The 13,238-nt window shown below is 38.8% G+C and overlaps 1 protein-coding gene across 2 annotated transcripts in view; it reads left to right on the forward strand.

The window, feature by feature from the left end:
- DCC (DCC netrin 1 receptor) overlaps positions 1-13,238 on the forward strand; it is a 948,238-nt gene that overhangs the window by 693,100 nt on the left and 241,900 nt on the right. For both annotated transcript variants that reach the window (XM_084629005.1, XM_084629006.1), the window contains exons 10-11: positions 4,008-4,156; positions 5,805-5,943. In XM_084629005.1, the coding sequence (XP_084485131.1) occupies positions 4,008-4,156; positions 5,805-5,943 (288 nt within the window). The remainder of the gene's footprint in view (positions 1-4,007; positions 4,157-5,804; positions 5,944-13,238) is intronic.

Here is a 13,238-nt window from a genome sequence, read left to right on the forward strand (position 1 = left end):
TAAGTTGCACAATGTGCTTAAGTGCTTGGCTGAATAGGAATGGACATAAAGCACATGCTGAAATGCTTTGCTGAAATGGGGCCCTATTAACTCCACTCAGGCACAATGAGAAACAGTGGAACCTTCAGCAGTTATGGAGAAATTAAGACAGTTATAGGTATTATAGATCAAAGAAATGTAGGACAGGAAGGGACCTCAATAGGTTATCTAGTCAAGTCCCCCACACTGAGGCAGGATTAAGTATTTTAGACCATCTCTGACAGATGTTTGTCCAACTTGTTCTTAAAAATCTCCAATGGCAGAGATTCCATGACCTCTCAAGGTAATTTGTTTCAGTGATTAACTAATATTTAGTTTGTGATCCACTATAAGCCCCAGGCCCCTTTCTGCAATACTCCTTCTTGGGCAGTCATTTGCAATTTTGAATTCTAATTCTGTCCTCCAAAGTGCTTGCAACCCCTCCCACCTTGATATTGTCCACAAACTTTATAAGTGAACTCTCTATGCTATTTACAATATCATTTATGTAGATATTGAACGGAACCATATTTCTAAAGCCAGCCTTGAAAATGATATAGAATTTGGCCACTTGTAGCTTTAGGCTTGATTCTGTTCCCATTTACATGGTCTAAATCAGGAGTAACTCCACTGAAATCAGTGGGTTCGCAGTGGTGTAAAACTGCTATATGTGAGAGTAGAATCAAATTCTTTCACAATTAATGTAGCTTTTATTTTACAAAAGTGTCTCAAACTTCAGGAGGAAAATTCTCAATGGAATAAGTAGGCTTAGCATGTTTTGTTCATGTGAGTATTAATGATCAAATATAAATATGACTTCACAGTTTATGCACAGTCCATATGGGGCAAAAAGCACTCAATCTTTGCTCTTTCCCATCTTTGGGTATGTTTCTTTTTGGCCAGGAAACCGATTGATCTAAAGAGAATGACTTTTCTGGGAGAAGTGGTTTGTGCTGCTTGCATGGCTCTTGCTGTACTTCTAAAGCCTTCCCACCAACAAAAAAACAAAAACAAAAAAGTAACAGGAAAACAAGGACCAAAACAAAATGCTATTTCCCCCTACATTATTGTCAGCAGGGATCAGCAGAGACTAAAGAATTTCTGCACGCCAAAGTGTTGAGAAGTTTAGCATATTAGCGGGCCTGTCAGGCAAACTGAAATATAATGAAATGGAAAGCTGGAAGGAAAAAACCTTTTAAAATGTATTAATTCTATATTAGAGTGAATATTGAAAGCCATTTAAAAGTATATGTCACTGGCAGCCTTTCACTGATTTTTAGCTTTCTACAAATTCTGTATTGGTTCTCCTACCATGCTCATCACCACAGTATCTGAGTGCCTTCCAGTAGTACATTCAGCTATGTGACAGACATCTGGCATGTGTTGTTCGTTTTTTCCTCCTCTCCCCAGAGGGTGCAGTGTGTGCACCCGAGTGAATTGTTTGGTTTTGGGTTTTTTAATACACATGTTGCTATGTATTTGTTAGAAGTCAAAGAAATGCCCCTTACACTTGGAGTAGAGAGTGACAAGCCTTGGTTCCTGAGGGACTAGTTCACTCCACGTCTCAGTCTAGCCCCTGAGAAAGTTCTGTCTCCCATTGTTTATCCTTATTACAGAGTTCTGTTTGGGCCAGAGGAATGAAATTGTTAACCATGATCTTTACTCTGGGCCGGGTGGCAGTCTTTTTGATATCCTCCACTTTGCATTTAGTATATTGTCAAATACACAGGTATTAGCAGAAGAAAGTATCATGTTCTTTCCCTGTCACTTGCCACAAACCTGTTAGTTTTACCCTAACAGCTTTCTTCTATGAAATTGTCTGGTAACATTCATTTGACTGTGAAAAGCCTTTTATAGGAATTGTAATGCTGCTATCTTTCAACTGCACAATAACTGGCAAATTTGTTTTGCCTGATGGCATTTTCTATATGTAAAATATGAATAGACCATTTCATATTCAGGCAAGAAAAAGGTATAGACATGCAACAACAACTCAGATATATTAAACACTGTTGATCACACCAGTCTTTAGAGTTTAGATCATTTTCAGAATTGGTTCTCCACTTGTTCTGCGACTTTTCTGCCAATTTTTTTCCTTTTTCTCTCATCTGTTACTCTTCTCCTTGGGTTCCAGCTGAAGGGACAGATGAACTGTAGAGACAGACTTGAAAGTATTAGTCAGCGTAGTGGTTCCTTCTCATTGCCCGACATGTGAGGAATGATTATGTATGGAATGGCTATTAGTGGTAAAGGGAGTTTCCCAAGTATAGCACTTTTGTTATTTGGTAACTAGTTCAAGTCAACAGTGAATGCATAACATTAATAATGTGTGACAATCATAATTAAGAGTGAAAAACATAAAACATAAAAACATAGAGCTGTGCAACACTGGGGGGCCGGGGGGAGGCTTTTCCATGAAATTTGTGAAGAAAACAGGCAATTTCATTTTGGGTTAGTTCATGCCAAAAAAAAATCTCCTCTCTCACCTCCTACCCCAAATTTTATGAAATCATACTGAAAATGGAAAATAATTCAGCTTTCTGTGTTTTTGGCCCCAGATTTTCCTTTGCCTGAAAATAACTCTGTTCCAGGTTAAAGTATTGTTAGAACTGGTTGCACTAACTCCAATAATTGCAAGATTTTGTCAGATGGTTGCAGTTTATAACACTTTTATTGTTGCTTTTAGTTTTATAAGTATTGAGTTCCAGTAACATCTTCGGAGTGCTAGATATTGCACAAATACAAAACCATTGTTATGAAACAGAACTGGGGATGTGCTACATTTTCTTACCAATTCATATAATTATCTTTCACCAGAAATTCAAACCTGAAAGTTCTTTAAGTGCCTAAATATGGATATCAGGACCTAACTTTAGGCATCCAGGTTTGAAAGTTTTTACTTATATCTCAGTCACACTAAACTGCATTTTTTCCTACCAATCATTAGCAATGTTCAGTGGCAAACTGTGAATCCATGAAGGCAATAGGATTACTTGTGTGTTTCATAGTTCCCAGTTTGGCCCTCAGTGCATGCCCAAGATTACTTTTATTATGATGATTACTTTTAGCAACCATGCATTTGTGATCCAAAGAGATAGTTACAGGAAAGCATATAAAATATACCTAAGGTTAAGTAAATATACAGGGACATGAAGCAACAATGTAAGTAGGAGTGATACTAAAACCCCATTGTTGCACTGGTAATAGGAGGCCAAGCCAATATATGATGCATTAAATCAATTTTTAAACAAGTAGCAGTTGAGCCAGTCTATACAGAGCTTGAATAGATATTCAAGAAGTATGGTAAGGCTACGTTGTATTTCTCTGAAAAGCTGGGTTTTGTGTTGATATTTTAGGTTGTGTGTCTTTCAGTTTTGCTCTTTTATAAGTAGAGAGTAATGGGTCTGCTAAAGTTCCTCCTTTTCTTGAACCAGTCTTGGGATTGATCAGATTTGGACTGTTTTTTCTATACCTCATATTAGATAGGTAGATAGATTTGAAAAATCAGGAGAGAATATTAAGAAAAAACAAAACAAAAAGCAGAAGTGCAGAAAGGTGAAGGAATGCGAGGGAAGGGAAAGGAGAGCAATTTCTCTGTTTCCATGCACTAGGAATTAATCACAAGTATAGCTCATACTTCTTGTAACAACATGCTAAACGAAGGGCAGTATTTTACAAAGCCACCCCTGTACTTAGAAGGTTATTGTGATGCAATGTTGTATCACTCTGCGGAGCTTCTTTATGGATTAATCGTGCTTTGCCCCAACACCATTCAAGTCTATTAAATGCTTCCTCATAGAGAAACACGCTTCACTCCAATGTTAAAAACATTCAACTCTGCACAGTCATATATAGCAGGAAAAGTGTGCGCTTTTGGGGACACATATTGGGGCTGGATATGCCAGAGCAATCAAAAGGATAACGAAATGATTAAGGAACTGAGCTGCAATAAATGACTGCTTTTATTCAGGCAATTTTTCTTCATACAGTGCAAGTTCCAGGGCCAGTGGAAAACCTGCGGGCTGTATCTACCTCACCTACCTCAGTTCTTCTTTCCTGGGAACCCCCTGCCTATGCAAATGGTCCAGTCCAAGGTTACAGATTGTTCTGCACAGAGACTGTTACTGGAAAAGAACAGGTGAGCAAGTTAATGGAGCTGTATGTTCTTCTTTCAGTTAGTTGTGAGAGCAGGCTTTTGCTGGATGACATGACAAAATCAGACAGGAAGGAGAAGAAGCGTTCAATCCAAGTGATCGAGGATATCTGTTCAGCAGCTTTAAACCTGTTGATAGTGGAAATTTTGGTGCTTCAATGGCATAACAGACTGGAGTGGTTACTCCTCAGGTTAAGTACCTTGGAAATGTGCATTGAAAGGCAGTGAGTAGACGGGATTTTTTTGAAGAAAATCAAGTTGTTGGAACCCCTGGCAGGTTTGAATGTGAGAATTTACATGCCACTTTAGCTGAATATTACACAGGCCTATTACAAAATACTTTAATATATAGAGGAACTCATTCTTCTTTCACTTACACTGTGCAAGACAGGAGTATCTCCACGGCAGTAAATGGGATGGCCTATTGAAATCCACGTTAGTCTTATGATTTACTAATATGGAAGCAGGATCAGGCCTTATGGATTCACACCAGCATACGATTGGTGTAAGCGGGAGAGAATCAAGCCCTTAGTTTACCTTTCTTATCCAAAATCTAGAAACGAAGCAAAGAGCCCTTCCCTTATAACAGTCCTTTAGATTTTTCAGACACAGAATCCCTGTTATATTTGACACAGAACTACTACTGATGTTAAGGGAAGTTCTACCAATGAAATGGGGGTAGATATGATCTAATTGATTTCCTCAGTGGCTCATTTTCCCTTTCCTCAGGGCCAGGTCCATTCCAGGAGTGTAAAATATATAAACCCAGTCTAGGCATTATCTGTATTTCTCATAAATGAGAGATATAAACAAAGGGAATTTGCATCATCATTATTATTGGTGTTCTGCAATGACTGTGTGTTTTTATGTGGAAACATATAAGATCATGGTCTCCGCTCCAAGGATCTTGCACTCTAGCAAATAAACAGTTTAAACAGTTCACACTGTTAACATAGTACATCAGTAGCTGATGTAAAGTTAAGTGGCATAGTGATCCTGTAGAGGTCATTGAAAGATGCTATGTGGTTGAAATGTGACTTAAAAAAAATAATAATAGAGATTTAGAAGAGGACAGGGTAGTAAAATAGGGACTCCCTTTTTCTCCATCTGAGCCAGTTTAATTTATTAGTAGCCTGTAACAGTCACAGGCATCATAAATCCCAGGGTAGATTTATCTGGCTTCTTCACCCCCCAAAATCTTCTCTCTCTTCTCTTGTCTTTCTTTATTTCACTCTCTCCTTTTTTTCCTGGAATTCCTCCATGACTCCTAGTCCTTATTTTCTCCCTTCTCTTCCCTTCTTCCTTTCCCTATCACTTTCTTATGGGAGAAGGAGTGATTGATTTAAGTAAGGTAACTTTCTATTGTGCTTTAAATAACTAAACCAAAGGTATAAGCACCAGAGTCAGCTATATCTTGAACTGTGGCAGTTTAATATCATAATCTATTGAGAACTGAGCTGTAACAAGCAATGCTATGTTACAAATTACCTTTTACAGCAACTTAAATAAGGATTTAGCATTATCTCTTAGACATAGAAAAGCCCTACTGTGTAATCAGTTCATCCCTCAGCATTACTGTCATATCTTCTTTAATGTTTCCCCTTAGTAACAATTATCATTTTTATGTGCCCAGAATATAGAGGTTGATGGACTATCATACAAACTGGAGGGGCTGAAAAAATTCACGGAATACACCTTACGATTCCTGGCTTATAACCGATATGGCCCTGGGGTATCCACTGAAGATCTTACTGTCATGACGCTTTCTGATGGTAAGTTAGAACTACAGGTGCCAGGATGGACAATGTAAGGAGAAGAAAAATGTGCACTTTGTAGATGAACATCACGGATCACTATGTAAAAGTTTTATCCTTGGACCAGGACAAATTTAGGATCTCCTCTACTATATACTCAGTTCAAGTCAATGGTAGGCACAACAAACTAAATGAAAATTGACTACCAAAATGTAAACTGTTAAATAAAATAATAAATAAATAAATAAATATATTCAGGTCTTTTTCAGAGGCAGAAATCATAGATTCATTGTCTCCCCATTATATCGTTTCACAGGTGTTTGTGGTCATATCCCTCATGATCATTTGTCCTTTTCATTTTTCCTAGTTTGGTAGAAGGTTGTTACATAGCATGATGCTATCTCTACCCTCCCTTTCCAGTTCCTGAAGTTATACACAGGTTTGTCCTCACCACTTTTTAATGGAAAGTATTTTATTATATTTGGTAATCTGAAGAAACAGGTTTCTAGATCTTCCTCATATTTGGAATACTAGAGCAGAAAATGTTTGGTTTGCTTTCTTCCCTGTCACAGTGATTGCATAGTCACTCGTCCCATGGCTTGCACTGTGGTTTGTGTCTCTGCATTCTTGGGGTATTAAATTGAAATTTATTTTGTGCTTGGAAACATCTAATGCCTGATATTCATGTGTAAGTGCTGCTCTGACTCCTGGTGAAGTCAGTGAGCCTGATTCCCACACTTGTAAATCAGGAGTAACTCCATTGATCAATTTGGTTAGAGTGGTGTAAAAACAGTGTAAATGACAGGAGAATTAGCCCAATAATTGGGTGTACAAAAAATGGATGTGTGTGTCCTTCTGGTGGTACCTTGATGACTTTTCTGGGTAGATTTTTTTCACTGCTAGAAACTTGTTACAACTTTTTGGAGGAAAACAGAACCTTGAAAGTTAGAAGGGAATAATTAGTATTGGTGGTGGTAGTGTTGGGGTAGTGATGGAGATTTTTATAATTGCATGTATTCTGATAGCCATGGTTTTTTCCTGTGTATTTCTGAATTTAGGTATTCAAATTACAGTCTCTGCTCCTGTCCTGTATTTGAATCACTGTTTGACTTAAGCTCACAGTAGTGCTGTCTTTACCAGGGCAGTGTCTTCACTGCAAAAAAATGGTGGTTTTTTACACCTAGGTAACTATCTTGCTGTAAAATCCTAGTGGAGACAAGGCACACACCCAGGTGGGGATATAGAGTTGACCTTGACTAGCTCCATTTAAATGAAGAACTTACCTGCCCTTGTTTCTGTTACATTTTTACAGAGACATGGCTACTTAGCTGTAAAAAAAATACACATTTTTTGTGGTGAAGACAAAACTTAGGAAAACAGAAGTGTTTAGCAAACGTGTTAGCAGAACACTTACTTAACACATTTTAAAACTCCACTTTGCAGCCAGTGGAGACAAAGACAATGGTGCTTATAAATATATTAGCTAACACACTTGCTAAAAACATTTCCTTTTCCTAATCTAGGCAGTGCCTATGATGGAAGAAAAGATTTAAATAGATAAGGATGCTTGCCTCAAGTTCTGTTGTATTTACAAATATTTCCCTTATTAAAAAACAAATATTTGCTATCCTACAGAATTGGTAAAAACACTATGATAATATTATTGTAGGCTGTAGTGTTTCAGACCATCATTGTAGTATCCTTTATAAGGTTCATCTGTGATACCCACACCTCATTTGGCACTTCAACTTTCAATTATTTTACATTTGATACCTCTTCAATATTTTTTCAAGTACTACTTAGGCCTATCCATCTAATTCAGTCATCACTTGTAATACAGATTGGATCTTGGTAGAATAAATTACTTCACACTTATAATCATAAAAACAAAAGGAAAACAAGTGAAAATGAATATTTTGCATAATTTATGTAGATATAATTCAGACTGTGAAGTGTAGTACTGTGGCTCGGTTCTTCACTTTGGTTTTAAATGTCATCAGAAGTGAGAAAGGGAGAGATTGTTATTCATGAGTCTGAAAATTATCCTCTGCAAATTTTGTCAGAAGATTTCACCTCTTTGGGAGCACAAAATGTCACTGAAGAGAGGGCTTTTATGAAACTATTCCAGAAAACAGCAAAATGGAGAATATGGCATCCCAAGAAGCATTTAATTTCTCTGCTGTTAAGCAAGGGGAGAAGGTAGGGTGTTGGTCTGAAATGAAACCTATTGGTACCAGTTTTGCATTGTTTTGTATATGTGTACATGAAGCAAATGAGTAGATTTGCTTCATGCTGTCCCCACAAGTGGGTTCCATTCTTGGGTGCCAGCAGGTGACTAAAAGTTACAAAAGTCTTTTGCTCCAGAGCAACCTTCTTGTCAGTTGCAGGTTCAGTTTACAGGAAAGGAGCAGGCAGGCAGCGGACATAGATGATGTGTTGTAAATTATCATGAATCCAAACTAATTCAGCGCTCTTGGTTTGGTTTTGTTGGTGGGAGTGAGCTGCCCAGCAGAGAATTAAGAATTTTACCCAGGTTCCTCTCCTCTTCTTTTAGAGTTAACAGAGTTTTCAGTATCCAGGAGATATTTGTAAAACTATTGTAATGTTCTGTGGCAAGGACAGTCAAATTTTGAGCCTGTCAACTTAGATTTTGCCCTTTTAACTCATCCCACTGAATATAGCAATTGCAGCACACACAGACAAAACTACCCCTGGTGCTGCAGGGAGGTGTAAACTGTAGCTTTTTGCAACACTGAGGACTTGGTGTAGTGAGGGGAGGAGAGGAAGGTGTCTTTAAGACATCTTTCCATTTCCCTGATCCTAGGGCCACTAGGAGACTTTTAAGCCTTTGGTATAAGTTAGAGCAATCTATGGACTAAATCAGTGTTTCCCAAACTTGGGACGCTGCTTGTTCAATGAAAGCCCCTGGCAGGCCAGGCCAGTTTGTTTACCTGCCACGTCTACAGGTTCGGCTGATCGGGGCTCCCACTGGCCGCAGTTCGCCACTTCAGGCCAATGGGGGCTGCGGGAAGGGCTGCGGCTGAGGGATGTACCGGCTGCCGCTTCCTGCAGACCCCATTGGCCAGGAGCGACAAACCACGGTCAGTGGGAGCTGTGATCAGCTGAACCTGCGGACGACGCAGGTAAACAAACCGGCCTGGCTCACCAGGGGCTTTCCCTGAACAAGCGGTGTCCCAAGTTTGGGAAACACTGGACTAAATTATACCAGCCTCCGTGGTGCCATTGGGACCATTCTTCTGGCCAAAGAAAGGCTGGAGCCCGGGCTTTCTGGCCCTGCCCCCCTACTATATTCCCAAAGTGTGTGTGTGTGTGTGGGGGGGGGAAACGGGGGAAGTATATGCTGGGATTTCTGGTTGCCTCTTTAGGACAGCTTTTCAGTTGTTTTGCACTGCCACAATAGCCCAGGAGTAGTTGGCAGAGGGGCCTGGGATCTGGCCCTTTATGTATAATATCATACAGTGATCTGAGTTCCCACAAAAATGCTATGGACGGCGAAGGAGGGAAGGGAATTAAAGAGTGCGAAGCTGAAAGTGATACCAGAACTTATTACAATTATTTTATTTCAGTAGAATTTAGAGAGTACAACCAAGATTAGGGCCTTACTCTGCTACGTACTGTACTATACAAACAAATAGTAATAGACATTCCCACCCCAAAAAGCTCATGATCTAAATAGATCAGACAGACAGAGGGTGGGAGAAAGGAAAAATTATTATCACAGTTTTACAGATGGAGAGCAGAGACAAAGAGAAATTAAGTAGGAAGGCTGTGTAGAGCAAGGGATTAAATATAGGTCTCCAAAATCCTAGGCCAGTGTTTTAACCACAAGACCAAAACCTTCCTCTCTAAAACTTAATGACCAACATTTTCCCCTGTATCACTTTGCAAAGACCATGTAATCTTATTTTATTTCTCCAAGATGAATACTACAACAGACTTGTGTAGGTGTACAGTTGAAAAAGGGGATAGGGATTCTGTTAAAGAAACAGATTTCCTTTTCAGTCTTCCAAGGGTTTATTTTGAACAGGACTAAAAATTAAAATGATGAAGAAGCCTTGATACTGTTGTTCTACCTGATTTTCTTTGTTGCTGTAATACTGCTGTGTCATCACTTCTGTAGGTCCCCACCTCACCTCCTGTGTTCTTTTTTTCTGTGCGTCCTTCACTGTGGGCTGTAGTGCTTCAGTCTAGTTTCGGTTGTTGGGTTTAGTGTGTGTGTGTTGGGTTATATTGATATCCTGTGATACACAGTAGGTCAGACTAGATGATCTGGTGGTTCCTTCTGGTGTTAAATTCTGTGGCACTTTCACACTATATGATACAGTAGATGATGTTATAAAGAAGCCGCACATACTATTTCCTTGCATGTCTGTAGGAAGAAATTATCCATGAAGCTCTGGGATCTAACGTACAGTCTAAGAAATATACTTTAATCACAGGGATTTATTATAGCTTCTTCAATTCCAGGAACTATAGAATCACAGACTTATAGAATTTACCGGTTCTTTAATGTTTAGTTTTCTGTTTAATATACAGCTCAGTTAATATTTGGTCAGGCTTTTTGCCATTCCAGAAATGCTTTGAACGATCATGCCTAAGAATTTTTTAAAATATGTTTAATCCCAAAAATTGGCAGACAGTTTTTTTAATTCTTTTTTAATATTTGATTCAAAAATAATTAATATCCATAATGATGATAGGAATATTTTTTTTTAAATATTAAGGAGTGAGGATCAAACTGACACAGTCAGGACACTGAGCATATAAAGTTATTCATATATCAACAGCTGGCTCTATAACTTGAGCTATTCATGTGTTTACTTGCAGGTGGGGGGAGAAGTAACAGTGGCAGAGGAAATTCAGGCTGTTCATAGTATTTAATGCAGAAAATTACCAGAATCTGTGTGGTTCTAACTCACAAGAGTGCAGATTTCTCCTATGCAAACACTCTGTGAGAGATGTCATGCTTTAGGACTTCTTTGGGTTCTGCTGAACCCCAGTTCTCTTGGGTATAGTTAGCTCCAACTAAAGAATATTATCTGACCTCTCTGTGTTTTTTATACGGACTCCCCTTTACTCCCCACAGTATCTGAGTACCTTGCAGTGAGGTAGGGAAGTGCTAATATCCCCATTTTACAGATGGGTAACTGAGATACAGAGAGGGCTAAATGATTTCCTCCAGGTCACACGGACATTCTGTGGCAGGTCAGGGACTTGAACTCAGGTATCCCAGGTCTTAGGCTAGCGCCCCTAAGCACTAGACCATCCTTGCTCTCACAGTTCCTTCCTATATAATCTCTAAGACAGTGGCCGCCAGACAGTTTGTTTGCATTTGCACCACTGCCCGCAGCTCCTAGTGGCCGCGGTTCGCCATTCCCGACCAATGGGAGCAGCGAGAAATGGTGTGGGTCACAGGGACATGTTTCCAGTCTGTTCCCTGAAAAGTGGGGGAATTACTCCATCCTCTTGATTTCCCAGTTTGTCCTCTCATCTCTGTCTGTATTTTAGATTATAAATTCTTCCAGGCAGGGCCTGGCTTCATTTCTTTTTGGCACAGCCCTGAGCATATTGTCAGCACTTAAAAATACAAATAATAAATAACTGCAATCCATATGGCACACAACACAATCTGTCTATTAGGATGTGTGGTCTGCACTACAAAAACAGAATACAAGCTTCTGTTCAGTTCTGAAGAGAGATTCTGTAGCAATGGTCGGTAGGGTTATTAGTTTATTGTCTCTCAAAGATTCCATATCAGATCTTCTCAGTTTACAAATACGACATGATTTTTTTGGGTAACCTCCAGATTTACAAATGTAGCCTGGGATTTGAAAGTAAAAATGTGTTCATTCTGGTGCATGCACCAATGCTAGTAAGGAAGATTTTCCAGGCAACATTCTGCCTCCCCTAAACTCTGCAACCCATTGTCTTAAATTTCTGAATGTGATTGCACAGGTGTAAATGAGGCCTGAATTTAGCCCTGCATTTTGAAGTTAGTTAAAAATAGATTACAAGAAAACTGCTTAATCCCAGCCTCCAGATACATGATGTGTTCTTTTATTGAATGATAAGAAGTTTCATATTCATATTCAGAGTGACTCCCAGTCATGACTCCTGCCAGCAATCCCAACCCCTGCCCCATGCTACATATAATCTGAAGTTATATTAGTTTGTTTTTGATTGGCCACATCAAAAATAAATGTAATGTACTATGATTTGGAAAATGTGATGATGCAGCAAAGGAAGGCAAAAAGACAATGCTTAATGATCTGAAGTGTAATTGCACTTGGCAGCATTTGTTTTTGAATATGGAGGCAGAGTTAATCTGGAGTTTTTTGTGCTGTGTACCTGCTTAGTTTAATGACACAGCAGAGAGTAATTGCCTGTGGAGAGGACACTTGGTGCTTTTAAAATTGTATGAATGTGAAAGAGTTGCGAAATCTATTGTAAGAATTTGGGTCTGAATCCAAAGACCACTGACGTTAATGGATGTGTATTCCCATTGACTTCACTAAACTTTAGGTTACTGGTTGATCAAGAGCAAGAAGAAGTCTCTAAATACCTAGATTATAATACACCAATGATTAATCAAACGTAATGGAACCATAGATAATAAGCCTCATCCGTTTATAAAGAACAAATTGCACCAGACAAACTCAATTGCTTTGTTTGATCAAGATACAAAATTGGTAGAAGTAGGAAATAAAGCAATTGTAATCGTTCTAGACTGTTGTAAAGCATTTGATACAGTGACCCACAGATTTTTTTTTGCCTAAAATATTAAATCGCATTATCTTAGTTATAAGTACTGTCTCATTGGCTGAAGTACAGTAAACAAAGGTAAAGACAATCAGCAATGTTCCTGTGAAGGTGACTCAGATTGGTACTGGTTCTGGATTTATTTAGCATGTTGACTGAAGATCTGGAAGAAGGGATAAACAGCACATTAATTAAATTTGCACACGAAACCAAATTGGGAGGTGTTGCACACAGTGAGGACAGAGAAATAATGAAAAAGTTATCAATGTGGACAGGAAAAACAATTATAGTCAACCTGGAGAAATGCAGGCTAATGCATTTGGGTGAGGAATCTTTTGAAACTGACAATCAATATAGCAGTAATACTTGGAAAAGGAATAATGACAAAAAAGGCCTAAGGTGATAATGGAGAGCAAATTATATACAACATTGAAGTTTAATGTGCTAGTTAAAAAATGCAAGTTTGATCTGCCTGGGCTGAGACATCCCACCTGAATTCAGGAGACACAAGTTGCTTTGGCACTGATCAGATC

The sequence above is a fragment of the Lepidochelys olivacea genome, assembly GCF_965140295.1.
Source record: "Lepidochelys olivacea isolate rLepOli2 genome assembly, chromosome: 5".
Taxonomy (NCBI): Eukaryota; Metazoa; Chordata; order Testudines; family Cheloniidae; genus Lepidochelys; species Lepidochelys olivacea.